General features: G+C 42.8%; 1 protein-coding gene across 2 annotated transcripts in view; it reads left to right on the top strand.

Annotated features, from left to right (window-relative positions):
* The window catches only part of LOC138773096 (protein-glutamine gamma-glutamyltransferase E-like), a 115,270-nt gene that overhangs the window by 92,942 nt on the left and 1,442 nt on the right, over positions 1 to 20,886 (top strand). For both annotated transcript variants that reach the window (XM_069954062.1, XM_069954063.1), the window contains 11 exons: positions 5,930 to 6,103; positions 7,727 to 7,975; positions 8,774 to 8,892; positions 9,067 to 9,195; positions 10,924 to 11,101; positions 13,597 to 13,732; positions 14,713 to 14,816; positions 14,903 to 15,145; positions 16,628 to 16,954; positions 18,771 to 18,931; positions 20,538 to 20,671. In XM_069954062.1, coding sequence (XP_069810163.1) covers positions 5,930 to 6,103; positions 7,727 to 7,975; positions 8,774 to 8,892; positions 9,067 to 9,195; positions 10,924 to 11,101; positions 13,597 to 13,732; positions 14,713 to 14,816; positions 14,903 to 15,145; positions 16,628 to 16,954; positions 18,771 to 18,931; positions 20,538 to 20,671 — 1,954 coding nt within the window. The remainder of the gene's footprint in view (positions 1 to 5,929; positions 6,104 to 7,726; positions 7,976 to 8,773; positions 8,893 to 9,066; positions 9,196 to 10,923; positions 11,102 to 13,596; positions 13,733 to 14,712; positions 14,817 to 14,902; positions 15,146 to 16,627; positions 16,955 to 18,770; positions 18,932 to 20,537; positions 20,672 to 20,886) is intronic.

Genomic DNA, 20,886 nt, shown 5'->3' with positions numbered 1-20,886 from the left:
CAGTCAGTTGTATTGGTCCTTAAAATCCTCTTCCCATGTAAAATCAGCAGCAGGAGGTATGATTTTCCCATGACAGCTATGGCTACTGAGTAATTCTTCATAGGGTCAATACAATAAACCCATTGAGAGCACAAACTTCCTATATGGACTTCACGGTCTTCAGCCATCATGGCACACAAGTTAACAATTTCACTTTTAAATGTCCCAAAAAATGGAACTCCCCTTTAAGGTAGGTAATCAGTGTTAGTGAAGGGCTAACAGAAGGATCCACACCAGCTTCCTATTAACAGAAGGTTAGGATAGCCACTGTATGTGTCAGTGCACACCCATCTAGGTTGTGTCACTGAATACCAGAGCTATGACTATGGTGCCAGGAGCAGGATGTTCCCTGTACATTACATAAAAGCTCTGCAGTATACACCACAGTCCTGCTCCATAGGTGACAGCATGCCACCATAACAGCACTGTGCACAGACTGGACTTGTATAGGGCGAGCGGCACATGGGGCTGAGCTTACATACACAGGTACATAAAGTGATGATGGTATGGAAGTGTTATATTCAGGAGGCACAGCACATGGCAATGTTATATTCAGGAGGCACAGCACATGGCAATGTTATATTCATGAGGCCCAGCATGTGGCAGTGTTATATTCAGGAGGCCCAGCATGTGGCAGTGTTATATTCAGGAGGCACAGCATGTGGCAGTGTTATATTCAGGAGGCACAGCATGTGGCAGTGTTATATTCAGGAGGCCCAGCATGTGGCAGTGTTATATTCAGGAGGCACAGCATGTGGCAGTGTTATATTCAGGAGGCCCAGCATGTGGCAGTGTTATATTCAGGAGGCCCAGCATGTGGCAGTGTTATATTCAGGAGGCCCAGCATGTGGCAGTGTTATATTCAGGAGGCCCAGCATGTGGCAGTGTTATATTCAGGAGGCACAGCATGTGGCAGTGTTATATTCAGGAGGCCCAGCATGTGGCAGTGTTATATTCAGGAGGCCCAGCATGTGGCAGTGTTATATTCAGGAGGCCCAGCATGTGGCAGTGTTATATTCAGGAGGCCCAGCATGTGGCAGTGTTATATTCAGGAGGCACAGCATGTGGCAGTGTTATATTCAGGAGGCACAGCATGTGGCAGTGTTATATTCAGGAGGCCCAGCATGTGGCAGTGTTATATTCAGGAGGCCCAGCATGTGGCAGTGTTATATTCAGGAGGCCCAGCATGTGACAGTGTTATATTCAGGAGGCCCAGCATGTGGCAGTGTTATATTCAGGAGGCACAGCATGTGGCAGTGTTATATTCAGGAGGCCCAGCATGTGGCAGTGTTATATTCAGGAGGCACAGCATGTGGCAGTTTTATAGTCAGAGGGCACAGTGTGTAATAGTCTTATATTTAGGGAGTGCAGTACATACACTTTAAGTTTTGCACCTGGATAGAACAGCGGTGGCGTGGGGAAGCCGATGCCGTGGCCCTTTATTTTTTACTCGGGAACAGAATGGCGCTGTACGCGGGGATTGGGCCGTGGTTCAAAAAAAGGACCACGGCACCGGCTTCCCCGTGCCGCTGCTGTTCTATCCATATGCAAAGCTTAAAGCGAATGTACTGATGGTAGATTCGCTTTAAATACAGTTTTCAAGACCACTGCTGGTTGATATTCTATGACCTGCTATAGATAAATGAGTGAGGTGCAGTACGTGGAGAGCGGCGACTGACACTTCTTTGACATACTGTAATATAAACCTGTTACACAGCAAAGGAATTAATAGATTGCACAATAATATGTTCAATATGTTTGCCAAGTGTGCCAAATATTTGGCATGGGGCTGTGTATTGTGGGTGGACTAAGGTACAATCACATAATATGAGAATTACACACCTTGTACCTGTCATGTAAATATAGATGAGGTCATAAAAACAATAACATTAAGGGCAAGAAAACAAAAGAAATAAAGGGAAAAAATGTACATGTAAAGCTGTTTACATTTTTTTTCTTTAGACTATGTAAAAACAACAGCCGTATTACATAACAATGGCCGTTGTTGTGAAAACAACGGCCGTTATTTCTGAAACAGGACCACCCTCAGTGCCCAATGACTACACAGCAGTACATGTTCTGCAGGAGTCAGTGGGTGGGCAGATTGGTACAATAAGGGGTAACGGCCTTAGTTCACGAAGAATCCTCATTTGACTTAAAGTGTCTATATATAACTTTATAAAATTTGTCTTTGTCTTCTTTATGCACTAAAATCGGTGGACAGTGTCACCTAGGTGGGGCTAAGCGTTTGTTTAGCGGTTCAACAGATGCTAAGCCCCGCCTTACTGACACTGTTCAACGATGATAAAAGCTTGCAGAAAGTAAAACTGGAGTGACAGTATCACTATGAGAATAACTCAATAACAGTGCAGCACATCCCATGCCCCTATCCTATTAGAGTAGGTTAGGATCACCTAGTCTGCTGCCAGATTTTGCCAGGAAAAAACGAACCAAAAAATGGACCCCATTCCCAGACAACACAAAACGAGTAGAGATTTCGCATGACGGCCGTCATTTTGGTGCCAAAACACAGTCAGTTTATGTAAATTATGGCTGTAATTTGCATAAAACAGGTGTGTTTTGTCGTCAAAATGATAGCTGTCTACAAAAATAGAAGCAAAATGGCCAAAAACCTGTGTGGGAGCATAGCCATGGTATAGCCCCAAAAACTTCTTGTATTATTATTCTCTATAATTGAGAGTTTGTACAGAGCTATAATATGGTTGTGTCCATTGGATATAACATGGGTATATTGTTTATTTTTTGTATTTGTGTATATATATATATATATATATATATATATATATATATATATATATATATTGTTTTTTTTTTTTGAATTTTTAAAAAAACAAAAATAGAAAAAAATTAATTATCACATCTGCTATCGTATGGAAGAGCCTGTCCCAACCTAAAGTATTCCTGTTCTGTTATCCCCCATGAACTCTTGCTACTCATGTATACCTGATGTATTATTATCCTGCCGGCTCAGCCTGACCTCATACACACGAAACACGTCGGCTCATTAACCCGCACTGTATCATCTCACAAATTGCTCTGGTTTGAATTAATGCTTTCATTCAGGGATGAATAACCTCAAATTATAGATGAAAGTCTATAAATCAGCTGTAAAACCCAATTGACAGTATAAGTACGTACATTCTATACCTATATAAGAATTATTCAAATTATAAAACGATTATGGGTGGAAAATGTTTGTAACGCCAGAAATTGTACTGTATTGTATGATATAAAAAGTTCCTTCCTTCTTTCCAATATTCCAACTTCTTATAATTATATATCTGTAATATTATATATGATGTATAAAATTAAAGGGGTTACCTAGGATTAGAAAAAGCAGGGCCACTTTCTTGCAAAAAACAGCGCCGCCCCTATCCTCAGGTTGTGTGTGGTATTACATTTCAGCTCTATTCACTTCTATGGAACTGAGTTACAAAACCATGCAAAAACTGAGGACAAGAGCGGTGTTGTTTCTGAAAGAAAGCAGACATGTTTTTTTTAAACCCCTTTAAAAAGTTTATAAGTCAACCAATTTTTCAATTGATACTGTTTATTAGAAAAAAAAAACAACAACTATTGAGCAGATTTAAAGGGGAACTCTGGATGAGAAAAACTTGTTTTCTATTAAAAGTACATTAAAAGTTATATAGATGTGTCAATATAATGTATTACTGTATCTGTACGGTTCTGCCACACTGGTAGCTGATAGAAATCCAGGAAGTGAAAACAAATGGCCTCTGTGCCAATTCACATTGTCTCCTGCTCCTTCTGCTCTCCCCCCTAGGAGACAAATCTTCCATGCCTCTGTCTCACATTGTGTGTGTTTGCTGATGATACAGACAGTGGGTGGGGTGTGATGTCACAGGAGGCGGGGCTGGATCCCCCAATCCCCTGAATGATCCACCATCTCTGACCAGCCAGAAGCAGGTGCAGCACTAATTTTCTGATTGTAATGGGTGGGGGCTGTGATGATCAGCTGAGGGAATGCATTGCATTCTGGGAAATGCCAAACCAGGAAGGACAGAAACACAAAACAGCAAAAAAAAACCCAAACAAATGGATTTTTGGTAGTTTCAAAACTGGAATAGACAGGTAAGTAATGCGTTATGCTTCTGCAGAAGTTTTATTTTTTTTAACCTCTACCCGGAGTTCCTCTTTAAAGCCCCTTTAAATAAGCCAATGGGTTCTAAAAGAAGAGCGGAGAACAGAGGATAGGAACAGTTCAGTAAATGGTCTGCTTGCTCTCAAGTAACTCAATAAAGGGCGCCAACTTGTGTCTCCAAAGATCCACCCAAAAAGTCTAAGCTGTGAAATTCAAAATATATATGAGGTTGCATTTTTACGGACAATGGGCTATTAGTACATTGTATAATCACAGAGGTTGCAAATGTTGGTATTTCTACTTTTCGAGCTAGGAAGAGTAGGGAATGCCAGTAACCAGTGACCGACCATTGATCTTAACACTGAGTATAAATTAAAGGTAAAACCCAATGCAATCCAGTAGTAATAAAGCTAATCATACAATAAATTACTCTGGGCTGATCCCAAAACCACTAATTATGTAATAGACAGGTGAGTCAAAAAATTGAACTCCGTGGACAACACAGGTCCTATTATGTCTGGGGAAAAACATCCAGCATTCCACAGTAAGAACATGATATCATTCTGCTTAATATACATGAAAAACAAAAAAAAACATGGGTGGGGTGCAAGACCGCAAGATGAGATAATCATGTAGTCAAACATAGGAAACTATAGATAAACGCAAGTTGAGCATACTCGAGTCTGTTCGAACCCGGAACCCGGCATTTGATTACCGGTTGCTGAAGAAGTTGGATGCAGCCCTAAGGCTGCCTGCAGTACATGGATATAGCCGTAGGCTGTGTCCATGTTTTCTAGGACTCCCTAGGGCTGCATCTAACTTCTCCAGCCACCGGTAAGCAAATGCTGAGACTTCCCGGTTCAGAAGGACTCAAAACCCTTTCAGGCCAAGTATGGAACACATAGGCAAGTGAAGTACTATAAAGGATTAAAAGGAAACCTGCCAATTAATTTCGGTTGAGGGTGAGGGGAGCACAATAAAGAAGCTAATGCGCACGCAGGACGTATATCTCCTATGTCACATCCTCTGCCAGTTAGTTACTGGGGTGGGATACCACTGCAGTCACTGATTGGCTGAACAGGCTTAAAGAAGCAGTTCACTTTTTATTTTTTTCGCCCCCCCGGGTAGCCGCTGTCAAGTATACTTACAAAAGATGATCGATGTCCCGTTCCCGTCGGTCAGTTCCGTCCCGCGGTGCCGTTCACATCGGGCGCGCGCTCACTTCCGCCGGCGCTGTGACTCCTCTTCTCTCCCTTGTCATTTGAACGCCGGAAGTCACGCGCTTCCATAGAGAATGCATGGAAGCGAGTGACTTCCGGCGTATAATCACTGGGCAGAGAAGAGGACTCGCAGCAGCCGGCGGAAGTGAGCGCGCGCCCGATGTGAACGGCACCGCGGGACGGAACTGACCGACGGGAACGGGACACCGATCATCTTCTGTAAGTATACTTGACAGCGGCTACCCGGGGGGGCGAAAAAAATAAAAAGTGAACTGCTTCTTTAATTCCACCCTACAGTGATGTGGCAGCCAGGTCGTGGCGTACTTCACAGCTGAGAGAAAATGCCATCCGGCGGGCCATGCAGTGCAGCACAGGCACAAGGCATACGTTTTTTGTCCCCCCCCCCCCCCCCCCCCGCTGGACTTCTCCTTTAAGGAAAACATGGCACCAAAATGTATTGAATTTGCCTTCACAAAATTTGTAGAATGGAAGGGGTGAACCCATATGTACAGTATTTAACTTTTTTTTTTACCTTAAATTTTCACAGACTTGCAAGTCAACAGTTGTGAGTGGTATCTCTCTACAAATAAGGTTAACCATCGGACCGATGCCTTTGACAACCATGAACTCATCCTCAGGAGAGGCCAACCTTTCACTATCACTCTGAACTTAAACCGACCTCTACAATCGGGAGAGAATGTTATGTTCATTACAGAAATTGGTAAGAAAGACGTAATGTGAATAGATCCTGAGAACAAATTATTAAATTCTGCCCAAATCTATTTCCACTCCAACATTCCCAAAATGCATTTGTCCTATCAAAATGTTATCCAATGTGATAGAGTAGGAAGAGCTGAGCAAATTAATATATAGTTGTCCAGGCAGGACTCTTCTAACCTGTATGCCCAAGGTAAGTAATACATACTTACCTTCCTGGATCCCTCGCTACCAATGGTACTATGCTGTTGTTACAACACTTTCTTGTTTGAGAATGTGACATAGCAGGTTCGCTAATTTACTGATCGGGCCTGCTATATCACATCTCCGAACCTGAAAGTGGCTGCACAAAAGGGAGTGGAGCGGCACACAGGAGCCAGGTAAGTACATCTTATTTTTTAACTCACCCCCTCCCTGGGCATACAGCGAAATAGTGTCCTGCATAGACAACCTCTTTAATGATAGTTTTGTAACATATAAATTACTACAAATTTTATTGGAACATTTTGAATTATGATGAATTATGAATTACTACAAATTTTATTAGAAATGTGTCACTAACCTGGTACTTAAGTGGTGCCACTATGCCAGCTGTCACAGGTCGTGTATATGGCAAACCTCTCTTAGAATTCACAGGCTCTAAGTGAGGGGGGTTAACTCTACCCATAACAGGCATGGGACCTATATAGATGGATCCCTAATTTGGGATTATCATCCATGAGAGCACATCTTCCTCAGGGGGACCCAATAGCTTAATGTATTACATGTACAGGTCATTGCTTTTGATGAGCACTGCGAGTGACATTATTTTCTTATTTTCCATCTGGCAGGGGGGAACATATGCTATCTCACTTCTCCCTGTGCGTCTCCAGCGCTGGATTGCCAATCTGGGACCCCTGCCAGGATCTCCTGCACAGCCAACGTCATGACCCAGTTGATTGACTGCCCGCTCAGCCAGTCATTGACTGTTATGGGACACCGCTTCAGACACTGATTGGCTGAGCGTGCAATCCATCAGTGGGGACAACGTTTTCCCCCAGATCGTGATGTCATCAAACTCTGGAACTTTACGGGAACGGGGAGAGGTAAGTATTGATGCTTTATTATGTTCTCCCCTGCCCCTGCCGATTTTGCTAATTTTTCAGCAGACTTCTGCTTTAAACACTTGCAGCCAGGTCCCAATGCAGTTTGTAGGTACTCGCTGAAGTTTTACACAGCCTGTCAATATTTTATTAGCTGGAACCCTTCTACTCTAAGAACCGTATTCCACAGTCTGTTATTTGGAAGAAAGCGAGTGCCGACTTGTCAGGTCGAGGGCGAGGGATGGTGTGTGCGGAGCAGTGGGAAGGGCTGCCTAGGCGATCTTTAGATTGTCTGGGTGGCCCATGGAAGATATTGTGGTCTGCTGCCACCGCTCCTATTGCCCAGAGCAATAGCCAGCAGACCATTGCTATTGTTGTCGTTTTGATAGTGTTGTCATGTTTTAAGACAACGATCAGCCGCCATCGTACATGACCTATTACACAAAGGATAGGCTCCTAGTTAAAAATGGCAAGAGTGGCCAGAATAGACATGAACAATGGGGTTTGTCTACTGAACAACTAACCATCCTGTGTTCTCCTACAAGGTCCATCTCCTTCAGAAGAAAGGAAAACAAAAACTACATTTCCACTTTTTGGGAACGGAAATCAGAAGTCATGGAGCTCAGTACTAACATCCAGTAATGCCAATACTTTGACGGTGACCATCAATAGTCCCCCTGATGCCGTGATTGGATATTACATCCTTAGTGTCTCTAAAAATACCAACAGCAACCAAGAAGTGTCTCCACAACCTATCGGTGGTCTCTATTTGCTCTTCAACCCCTGGTCACAAGGTAAAATGTTACAAATTATTTCATAGTCATGATCTGGTTCTATAATACAATTTGAAAATCAGTATTTAAAACGGGTAACTTTTGGCACATCAAAGGTTTTAATCGGTCAAGATGTGGTTGTTTAGCCTCACAGCGATTGTTAGAACAAGCCGAGATCAGTCAGTATCTGGGTCGTTGGGCCCACACCTATGGTTAGACCAAGCCGCAATGAGTCGAGATCTGGATGTTTCGGCCCACACTGATGGTTAGAACAAGTCAGGATCAGCCTGGATCTAAGTGTTTAGGCCCACAAAAATTGTTGAAACAAGCTTAGATTAGTTGGGATCTAGATGTTTGGGCCCACAGCGATTGTTAGAACAAGCCGGGATCAGTCAGGATATGGATGTTCTGGCCCAAACCGATTGTTAGAACAAGTTGGGAAGAGTTGGGATCTAGATGGTTGGGCCCACACGGATTGTTAGAACAAAATCAATGGCTGTTCGCTCCTCTACCCAACTTACTTCTTACTCTGTCTTGCTGTAGGAGACAGATTCTACTCTATGGAGGTGGGGAGCACAGCGAGCTGGGGAGAGACTGTGGGAGCATGAACACTCAGATCCTGTCAGATCAAAACTGAAAAAATGGAAACAAAAGTTTTCAAATGACAGGGACACGTTAAACGATATACCAATTATATATATACCAACATATGCCAAAAATACACCCTTTCTAGCATAGGTCTGGCCTATAGAACTACAAATACCTAGGTGATGTAAAGAGTCTCACTCTATTAAATATATTTTGTCTTGTGTATTTCAGAGGACGACGTATTTCTAGCAGATGAGAATGAGCGACAAGAATATGTTTTAAATGAAAGAGGGGTGATGTTTTTGGGGAGCGACACTGACATAGTGTCCATGACTTGGAACTACAATCAGGTACTCTGCTACCATTGCTTGGGGTATATCTGTATTAAAACTTAATTTTTTTTACTGACTGCATATGGGGTTTATGGGTAATAATGAGAGATCCTAAGAAGGTCAGTTGCTAAGTATTAAACCAATCCTATTGGAATGTTTTATAACACTCTTTGTATGTGTCTGTGGTTGCAGTTTGAGAAGAATATTCTGGAAATCTGCCTCGCTATTTTGGATCGAAGTATTAACTACCAAGTAGATCCAAAATCAGATGTTGCCCAGAGGAATGACCCCCTATACGTGTGTAGAGTACTTAACGCCACGGTAAGTCCTGTTTCTAAGGTATTGGTATGTCCATACCATATTGGTAGTAAATATTGCTAAGTTAATGTTTTATCAGAAAATTGTCCAATTGTTTAAATCAAGTTTTTTTGTTAAAAATATGATTTTTGTATGTATTTTTTTATGAGAAGAACGGCCATTGTTGCCAATTAAAACCAAAACGTTTTTTGACCTAAAAAAAAAGAACATCATTGAAGTCAATTGAAACAACGGACGTGTTCACACAGCGTATTGAGCAATGGCCGTGAAAATAATTGACCTGTCTGTTGTTTCCAAACAGCGGCCGGAAATAATCGACAGCTCACACAGTGTGGCTGTCTTGTGGCCGTAGTGTGTCTAAGAATCAATGGTTAATTGATTTCCAGGCACACCCATATGGCGGCCGGATTGTTACTATTTTAAAAATAATGTTCATACGTCCAATAATGCAGTATCGGCCAGATGAACATGTAAAACAATGGCCGTTGTTGTACCTAGTGTGAATTTCAATTTTGCTATCTATTTTGTAATATAATCCGGAAATCTCAGTGGTTCTAATAATAAAGCAGAAGTCCAGCGACTTAAGAAATCCGGCAGCCGGCAGGAGCAGGGGGGAAATTGATTACAATTAGGGATGGTCCGAACCGAGTTCGGATCGGGTTCGTACAAACCCGAACCCTCGGTAATGATTCCCGCTGTCTGCCCGCTCCGTGCAGCGGGCGGATCCAGCGGGAGGACCGCCTGGAAAAATGGGATACAGCCATAGCCATAGGCTGTATCCCATTTTTCCAGGCTGTCTTCCCGCTGGATCCGCCCGCTGCACGGAGCGGGCAGACAGCGGGAATCCGATGCCGAGCGTTCGGGTTCATCCGAACCTCGGCGGGTTTGGACCATCCCTAATTACAATACAAACTTACGTCTCCTCGTGCCTGCGGTGAACCGGCCTCGGGACCCCCGCCAGAAGGCATTTTCCCCCAAGTTGTGATGACGTCGACACTCAGGGGGAAAAGGCCTGTCCCACTGATAGACTGGCTGCTCAGCCAATAAGTGACTGGAGCAGCGTCCCGCCCCAGTCACTGACTGGCTGAGCGGGCATTCCATCAGCCAGGTTGTGACGTGTCAGCTCCGGAGATCCCAGGGCCCAGTGGGGGTCCCATGGCTGGTCCCGCCAGTCACTGCGGGCATGGGAAGAGGTAAGTTAGTACTTGTAATCAATTCCCCAAACCCCCCCTTTCACTTCCGTATATTATAATCCGCTGGACTTCTCCTTGAAGCTAAATTATCCTAATCTGCCCCAACCTTTGTTCCTGCAGTTCCCAACTTACTCCTCTGTTCTTGTGCTGCCGCACAGTGCTGTACACGACAGGGTCCTGTTCCCCCCAATGTACTGTATGTTGTTATAGGGAATGGGGCCCTGTTGCTCGATATAGCGATGGATCAGAGGAGGGGTTTGGGAACTGCAGCCCGGTAGTTCTGACACAATTGTTGGTGACAGCAGAGGGGGCCTTGCCGCCTTTTACTGCTGCCAGTCGATGGAAGTCTATAAGATTTACTTATATACTTACAATGCATTTTTTTTTATAAATAAAGTTATATTACAAAGTGATATTAGCAAAAAATATATTTCTTATCTTAAGCGAATTTAGTAACAAGTCACTCTTGTTTTGACTGTGGAACTCATCTCATCTGTAGCCAGTCTAAGCTGTTCTGTTTTCATGTTGTATCCCAAAGGTGAATAGTAAAGATGAGAATGGCGTGCTGGTGGAGAACTGGAGCGGATTCTATGACGATGGTGTGAGCCCCTCCACATGGAATGGAAGTTCTCTTATTTTAAACACCTGGTACTTCAAGGGATACAAACCTGTGAAATATGGCCAGTGCTGGGTGTATGGTGGAGTGCTCTGCACAGGTAGGCCGAGCTCTGTCATCGTAGACAAGATGGGGGAGATTTATGAAAGGGTGTAAACTGCCCACAGCAACCAATCACAGCTCCTCTTATATTTTACCAGAGCTGAAAGCTGAGCTGTGATTGGTTGCTGTGAGCAATTTACACCAGGTGTATATTTACACCCTTTCATAAATCTCCCCGATGTGTTTAATTAAAGGGATTATCCAGGAATAGAAAACAGGGCTAAAGAACAGCATACAATCAATTTACAGGATGGCCAGGTAGTGTTAAAGGAGAATGCCAGGCAAATGTAAAAAAACAAACAAACAAGGAGGGCAGGGGGTGGTGGGAACATAATAATAAAGATATTCTTACCTGTCCCTGTGCCCCCCACAACCTCTGGTCTTCTGTATTTCTCAAGTTCCTGTGTTGCCACGACCCAGCAGGAACCACCTGCTCAGCCAATCAGGGATTTCAGAGATGTCCCGCCTCAGTCACTGGTTGGGTGAGCAGGCATTTATGAGGAGACTGGCAGGTGTGCTGCATTTGTCCAGAGTTCTCCTTTAAATGTATCTAAATATATAAACTGGAAATGTTTCTATGGGTGGACATTCCCTTCAAGGAATGTTATATGATCATTTTTTGCACAGTTTAGAATTTTCTAGAAGAGAGTGGATGCTCAATTGGTCAAGTTACATTAGAAGCTCATGCTGCCTTCTAAATTCTGAATTCAATATCACACCACATCCTCTTCTACCTAGCAACCTGCTCTGGTCCTTTCACTTTGTCCAAAGGTTTGTTTGCTGCTACAGTATTTCTTGATATTCAACCATCTTATTTTCTGACTTCCTGACCTTGTGCCTGGATACTGTTCTTTGAGAGCTCTGCTGGCCCTGATACATCCACATGTCTACTCTGGGGGTATTGACCCATGGAAAGTCTACACCACTTGCTGGGGATAAAGGGGTTATCCAGCAAAAATCCTTTTTTTATGGTTTCAACTGGTTTCAGGAAGTTATATAGATTTGTAATTTACTTTTATTTAAAAATCTTCCCATACTTATCAGATGATGTATGTCCTGCAGGAAGTGGTGTGTTTTCTAGTCTGACAGTGCTCTCTGCTGCCACCTCTGTCCATGTCAGGAACTGTCCAGAGCAGCAGCAAATCCCCATAAAAAACCCTTTCCTTCTCTGCACAGTTCTTGACATGGACAGAGGTGGCAGCATAGAACACTGTCAAACTGGAGAGAATACTCTACTTCCTGCAGGGCATACAGCAACTCATAAGTTTGGGAAGAATTGAGATTTTTAAATAGAAGTAAATTACAAATCTGTGTAACTTTCTAAAACCAGTTGAAAAGATTTTCGCTAGAGTACCCCTTTAGAATATGCAGTACAGAAGACATACACTATACCGCCTCATACACATTAGCACGTTGTGTAGTCTGACATATAGCTAAACCCCCTGTCTTCTTGAATAAAAAGGCGGTGGAGCTGTAACCTTCTCTTTATTGCAAGCAGATTAGACAGGAAAGGTGAAACTGTAAGAACGAACAATGGTACTTAGAATAAGCTGTGTACAGCATATATAGAAAGATCTTTACAGTATATAGAATAAGCTCTGTACAGTGTATATAGAACAGATAATCTGCATAACATGAGGCAGATAAAGAGCTATCTGGTACAGCTTGAGAAACTGAACATGAGGGACAAAACAAGGTGTGTGGCTCCTCCACTGAAGCAGCAGGTTAAAATGGCTGCTGCCCACGCTAGAACAGGAAAAGGAAGACTCAGCATTTACCCATAATACACAGGGGCAAAGCAGGAGAGAATATACAAAATGACCAGTAGGTGGTGCTGTTTCCATACAATACAAGCAGCTAGGCTATTAATACAGGCAATCATTGAACTAAGATATAATGATTTATTATTCTGAATAACATGTAAAACAGATGAAACATTCAGAAACAGCAGAATATGTGATATTATAAGTTACTGTACAGTAATGGAGAGGATGGGAAACACAAGGGCTGACAGAGACTGCAGGGAGTATGAAGGAATGAGCAGGGCAGATGTGGGCACATACATGCAGCACTCTCTGTCCGGGGAGCGAGGGGTTACAGCTATGAAGAGATTACCTCCACAGTCCTGTCCCCTGATGCAAGCCCCAGCCTGAAGTGGATCTGCTATGATTTGGAAGGTGAGGGAGACTTCCTGGGTCAGAGTACAGGGCTGTAGACCCCGCTATGCAGACCATGCCCCTCCCCCACTCCCCCTCCCATCCAGTACAGGGAGCTCTTAAACCAAAGCAATGCTCTTAAACCAAGCCACAGTTTTGAAAAACTGTGAGCTCTTAAACCATAACTAAGTTACCCTTAAACCAAGGTACCACTATGTATATATATATATATATATATATATATATATATATATATATATATATATACAACACGATACGCCTGTGAAGGCAGAACATACACATAGCCCCATTGTGATAGATAAACTTGTCATTCCAGTGCTACGATGTCTGGGAATACCGACACGAGTTGTAACCAACTTCAACTCAGCCCAAGACAAGAACGGAAATCTATATATCGACATCCTTTATGACACCAATGGCTCAATCAGTGAATACACGCAGGATTTGATGTGGTATGTATGGAAATTTGATTTTTATTTTATATTTATTTGAGGGTTCCTTACGTTTAGATCACCTTCTATCAGACAACTTGACATCGAGATTCCTTCTAAGTAGAGATGAGTGAATCTCCTGAGATTAATTTCAGGTCTGATTTGAGGGTTATCCAGAGCAGCAGCAAATTCCCATAGAAAACCTCTACTGCTCTGGACAGTTCCTGACACGGACAGAGGTGGCAGCAGAGAGTGCTGTGTCAGACTGGAAAGGATACACCACTTCCTGCAAGAAACACAGCAGCTGATAAGTACTGAAAGACTGGAGATTTTCTATTAGAAGTAAATTACAAATCTATACAATTTTCTGAAACCAGTTGATTTGAAAGAAAAGATTGTCACGGGAGTACCCCTTTAAGGGCAGGTTCATTTTTGACTTTGGACCATCATTCGGATTCAGGTTTATGGTGTATGCTGGCTAGATATGGGGGTACAAGTGGTGCCCCTTTAAAAGGGTTACTCTGGTGGAAAAAAAAGTTTTTAAAAAATCATCACTTTCAGTGGGACACACAGCAGATGAAAAGTACTGGAAGACTGGAGTATTATTTACAGTCTGGAGAGCAGGATAGTTTTTCTTTATGGGGATTTGCTCCAGCTCTGGACAGTTCCTGACATGGACAGAGGTGACAGCAGAGAGCACTGTGTCAGACTGGAAAGAATACACCACTTCATGCAGGACATACAGCAGCTGATAAGTACTGGAAGACCAGAGATTTTTAAATAGAAGTAAATTACAAATCTGAATAGTAGAAGGTAGATTGTGCGTAACTTATGGGCTAGACTAGAGAGAGTAAGAGGAGAGGCAGTATGTCGGTGGCTGACAGCAATGAGCGGAGGGTGACATTTTTGAAGAGTGATGGGAGAAAAGAGAGATCACACAATACAGCATAGGTATCCGTATGTATTCAGTGTACTTATACTACATGTTATTGGATTTAAAGGAATTTCCATGTCTGGAATGAGGCCTGGTTTGTCCGCAAGGATATAGATGCAGCATACAGTGGATGGCAGGTGATGGATTCCACACCACTGGAGCAAAGTGATGGTAAAACGCACATTCTAATCGAAACCTAAAAGATCATAAAAAAGGTCGTACTACAATGATAACAACTGAATATTGATTGACTTTAGGAATATATCGCTGCGGTCCTGCCCCCCTCGTGGCCATAAAGGAAGGCGATGTTCACCTGAAGTATGATGTAGCCTTCATGTTCGCATCGGTAAATGCTGATCTCTCCTACTGGATCATTCACAGTGATGGCACAAAGAATATCATCTTTAATGATACCAAATACATCGGCAAAAATATCAGCACCAAAGCTGTGGGGAGTGATGACCGAGTGGACGTTACAAATTCATACAAGTACCCAGAAGGTAAGGAAACATATCTCCTCCCACAGCCAGGACTTCCTTTATAAGCCAATATGGGATTGTAAATGGTGGTAAGCTACCAGGTCCCGTGTCAGACTTGTTTCCGTAATTGTGGGGTTCTAAACTGTTCTCATGTTATCCAATGGCCTACTGAAGGCCTCCGTGGCTGCCATGAGATCAGTCCTACTACAGCCTGCCCTAGGTAGCGTGTAATAGGAGATTGGCAATTTAACAGTACACTGCAATAGCATTGCAGTGTACTGTACATGTGAGGGAGAGATTCTTGTCCCAGGGATAAGCAAAGACGTCAATAACCCAGAGTATTTAATATATTGAGCTAGACACTCTGTACCCGGCCCGGCCGGTCTACTTCTAAATCCGAATCAGCTGTCCAATACCAATCGCATTAATATCATTAAAGGTAACCTGTCACCCAGGACGCAGGCCCAGAGCCCGCCCGACCCCTGGTGCAGCCCCGGATACTTACCCTTTCCTGCAAATCCCGCTCCTGGAACTGGTCCCGGGACGGAGATATCGGCACCTGAAGCTGAGCGCCGCTGTATGCTAATAAGCAGAGATGAGTCCGATGCCCATAGCGAATGACTGGAACCGTCATTCTCTATGGGCATCGGACCCTCTTTGCAGCACGCGCACCTCTTCTGACGGGGATATCTTTGTCCCTATGTTTGTCCCGTGACCGGGTCCAGGAGCGGGACTTGCAGGAAAGGGTAAGTATCCAGGGCTGCACCAGGGGGTCAGACGGGCCCTGCGTCCGCGTCCTGGGTGACAGGTTCCCTTTAAATAGCACTGTCCATAGCAGGAGAGGTCTCTATGGGTATTTGCTACTGCTCCAGACAGTTCCTGACATGGACAGAGGTGGCAGCAGAGAACACACTGTCAGACTGGAAAGAATACCCAACTTCCTGCAGAACATATAGCAGCTGATAAGTACTTAAAGACTTGAGATTTTTAAAGTAGAAGTAAATTACAAATCTATATATATTTGTGACACCAGATAATATGAAAGAATTCTTTTTCCCGGGCTACCCCTTTAAGGGGTTAAAGAAGCTTTTTATCTCTCTGCGATGATGAGTTTTGGGACTACCTTGACATACAGTATAATATAAATTCTTAGGATTATTAACATGTCATGCTGATTTATTACACTTGTCCAGAGTGTTCACAGCCACTTAGCACATATTAAAATTTTACTAAAATTAGAAAGAGGTTTTCATTAGTTTTTTTTTTCTTAGGCAAATTATTTGATTTTTCTCATCCTGCCGCCAACCTATAAATAGAACAGGTTTAAAGGCAGTGTCTACTAAGCTGTCAGGTGGGGCTGTCTACTGTGAGCTGCTAGGTGCGCCGCCTGACATCACAATAGCACCACCTGGTGGAGGCAACATGTATAGCAGGGAGGTCAACTCTAAATCCTGTTGGTTCTAAAGCTATTGTCTACCAGTCTGCCATTGTTTTGCCTTTCAGGTTCAATGGAGGAAAGACAAGTGTTTGAGAAAGCAGTCAAAAAACTACTAGAAAGTCCCTATCTGGAACTTGAGAAAAAATTACTTTATTTCCAGAAAATCGGTGAACATAAACCGAGAATGGGCACAATCCTATCTGGAATGTTTAGTCTCCCCCAGGTTCCCAGTCTTGGTCAAGATATCAATCTGATACTGAGCTTACAGAATCTGTCTGATGAGAGTATCCGAGTGGTTGTGAACATGACCTCCTCCAGCATTGTGTACACTGGGAGACACAAGTATGAGATCTGGGCAGATGCAAAGGTTGTGCCGCTGCGTCCAGTCGAAGGTATGTCGGAAAATCTGTTTGGTTATTTACTAATGTTTATGCGGATAAGGCTGGGTTCACACTGCGTTTTTGCAATCCGTTTTTTCATCCGTTTTTTGCAAAAAAATGGATGAAAAAAAACGGATGCATTTGTGTGCATCCGTTTTGATCCGTTTTTCCATTGACTTCCATTGTAAAAAAAACGGATCCGTTTTTTTTTTAAGGACACAAAAACGTAGCTGACACTACTTTTGTGTCCGTCAAAAAAAAAAACGGATCAAAACGGATGCACAAAAAAAAAATGCATCTGTTTTTTTCATCCGTTTTTCGGAAAAAAAAAAAACGAATGAAAAAAACGGACTGCAAAAACGCAGTGTGAACCCAGCCTAAGCAGTTTAGAGAATCTAAGTAATACACAATAATGGAGCTTTTCCGTAAGAATAACCATCTGGACCAAGACCAGAGCACAGTGCCGTATGCTGGGGTAGCTATGCGTTGTTGTGACAGCTCTGTGGGTGTTGGGTCACTTGGACACTTGTCACGGTGGCCAGGAGCGGTGTTGTAACCCCCCCCCCCCCTTTCGAGGTTTTTGATAGCCCAAGTGTAACCTGGTGTGTAGGTGCAAAATGATAGACCAGAGTCCAGTAGCTTAACCAGGATAACTTCTGTTTACTTAGGATCTTCAGTGCAATACAAGACAATAATAACACATTGTAATGCAGATGCAGGCAAGAGGTAGCTGGTATAGACTTTGTAGGTAAGAGTAAAGTGGAGTAGAGGAGAGTCTTGAGGGCCCTGTTCAAGGTAGCTGTGTACTCTGCAGGGATAGCATAGCAGAGTAGAGAAGAAGAAGATACTTGTACTCATGTTTAGATATCTGTGATCTGACCGCCCTATGCCCTACAGTGTCGGGTTACCCGTCCTGCTAGGGTAGCACGAAGTCCCAGGTCCCCACGTTGAGCAGACTTTCCAAGATTTCTCAGATTAGCCATGCATTACAGTAGGATACGTAGGCTTTAATTGCAGCTTTGTCCTACTGGGGTCAGTACCTAGCCTCAAGTATACTGCCCTGTGTAGTGTAGATGGTATCCCTGGCGTAGACAAGGTTCTCCTGAGAGGACATCCTTCCTCCTATCACTGCATGCTACCAGTGGTTAACAGCAATAAAAGAAATCTTTCTCTGTGTCTTGCTGTCTCCAACACACCTGGCTAGAAAAGACAGACCTACCCACCATGAACTAGCGCTTTTCTTATAGGGTTATCTTAGCTAGCCTGTGATTGGTGGAGCTGTGTGTGTCGAAGAGAGAGGAGTGGTGATAAGGCAGAAAAGGAGAGAAAGAAGACATACAGTGAATACAGCAGTGACACCTAGTGGGGAAAAACACATAATACACTTCTTCATCCCTCTGTGAGAACGTGGTCAGAATTCCACCTCTGGAACCTGGACCCAACATAACCCAATATGGCAGCCACCTAAAGTTTATGTGAGTTATAGATATATCTGAGCCATTTACACCCTAAATAGAGATCCATATGTATGTGCGACCATCTTTTTGCCTATTTTTGTCATCAAAGACCATCAATGAGATTGAGTTGTTGATACTCTCAGTTTCCTGCTGTTGATGACATACCTAACGCCCTTTCCTATAATCCAGCCCTGAAGATAAGGATATCATAGAGTTGCTTCTTCCCCTGGAATTCTTATGTTGTCCATGTCTTTACTGACATCTATCTGAATGATTGCCATGTAATACTGCGGTGGCGTCCATGGAGATGGCAGCAACATCCCCTTGAGAATCCGGCACAATGGCTCATGTTATTCTTGATTATACTCCAGGTAAACACATCTCAATCCCTCTAAGATACGCTCAGTATAAAAAATACATGGGTGAAGATAACCTAATCCGCATGACGGCTTTGTGTGAGGTGGAAGGGAAGGAGGAGCGGATATTGGTGGAGAAGGATATCATCTTGGTAAAGCCGCCCATAACCATCAAGGTAATGAGTCTGAATGTAAATCTGTGAAACTGCGAGTGATCAATGGAAGTAGCCTCATGGCCAATACAGTTTCTTTCTTTCTATCTAAAATCTATAACTTTTTTATTTCCTAATTGATATAGAACAATTTTGGCGCAAAATAACTTATTGATTAAAGCGTAGTTGCCATTTAAATGTAATTTTTTTAGAAGTCAATAAATGTCAATAGTTCAAGTGATTTTAAGAAAATGTGTAATAGTTTTTATTAAGCAAAAGAGTTTCTTTATGTACTCAAAAAGCTGTTTTCCTGCCTCCCCCCCCCCTCACTTCAGAAGAAGCAGGATTTCTGTGTCCATTATGCTCTATAAAGAGGGGAGGGGCCGAGGGAGATGAGTGAGCACGGAGGGGAGAAACGCAGGCCTGTACAAAACATCACCCTGCAATCTTATCTCACCAAGTTCCCAGATAAGCACTAACACCTTTATGACCTTTGAATCCAGCCATTTATGTGCCCAGACAGTCTCCAAACTGTACAGCTGCTTTTCTGCTCTCCCTGCTCACTTATCCCCCTTAACCCCTCCCCCTTTAGTTATAATGGACTCAGCAAACCCGTCTTCAATTTGCTTCTCTGTAATGAAGACGACTTTGCCTGATAATGTACAGATAAGAAGTAAGGTGGTGGTGGTGGGGTGTTGGGTGGGCTGGAAACAGCTTAATAAAATCTATTACAGAGTTTCTTTGTACTATTGTACCATTATTTTCTGCAATAAAAATTTAAATGGCAGGGACACTTCAAGTTTTATTTACTTTTGGAAGGGGGGGGGGGGGTATTGCTACAAAGATTGGCACGATGGAGACACTTTTTATAAAGTCAATTCCAAAAATATTGGAAACCTGTATAAAATAAAAGAAAGAATATAAAGAAAGCAATTTTTTTTTATAACAAATAAATGTATTCACAATCGACCATATCAACATATTGACCTATTGACATCCACACTGATGAGAACATAGATAGTTAAAGAGGTACTCCAGCTAAAATGTTTTTCTTTCAAATCAACTTGTTTCAGAAAATTATATAGATTTGTAATTTACCTCTATTTATAAATCTCAAGTCATCCAGTACTTATCAGCTGCTGTATGTCCTGCAGGAAGTGGTGTATTCTTTCCAGTCTGACACAGTGCTCTCTGCTGCCACCTCTGTCTATGTCAGGAACTGTCCTGAGCAGAAGAGGTTTTCTATGGGGAATTTTTTACTGCTCTGGACATGAACAGAGGTGGCAGCAGAGAGCTCTGTGTCAGACTGAAAAGAGTATACCACTTCCTGCAGGACATACAGCAGCTTATAAGTATTGGAAGACTGGAGATTTTTAAATAAAAGTAATTTACAAATCAAAACAACTTTCTAAAACCAGTTGATTTGAAAGAAAAAATAATTGCTGGAGTATCCCTTTAATGGAATGGTGGCCACATTTGTGTACTGCTGCTCCATTCGTGTAGAGGAAACCTGTTCATGTGACCCTGTAGATAGGTGATAGCTTTTAATATTGGAAAAACCTCTTTAATGACTTACTAAAATATTTATTATTTGGATTTTTAATGGCATCCTCACATTCTATGTTCTCAGTGTGCAGATGCGGGTGCAATAAACTCTGCGTTCCAGGCTGAAGTTATTATCACCAACACTTTATCCGAAACCATGGACTCTTGTATCTTGTCGGTGGAAGGAGGTGGTCTTATTGAAGGAGTGATCCAAAAAAAGTAAGTAAAACAGCGTCATCCATTTTCACTATAAACGCATCAAAAACTAGACTTAAAGGGAGTTTTTTTTGGCCAAAATAGACTGGACAGTACTGAGTAGGGAAAAATGGAAATTTAAGTGGCCCTGTGCCCCAATCTCCCCCCCAAAACCACTAATACTGTCGCTGCTTTAAATCCAAGATCTGTCCTGGGGTCCGTTCGGCAGGTAATGCAGT

This window comes from Dendropsophus ebraccatus, chromosome 14, assembly GCF_027789765.1.
Source record: "Dendropsophus ebraccatus isolate aDenEbr1 chromosome 14, aDenEbr1.pat, whole genome shotgun sequence".
NCBI lineage: Eukaryota > Metazoa > Chordata > Amphibia > Anura > Hylidae > Dendropsophus > Dendropsophus ebraccatus.
This window is presented reverse-complemented; position numbering and strand designations above follow the sequence as displayed.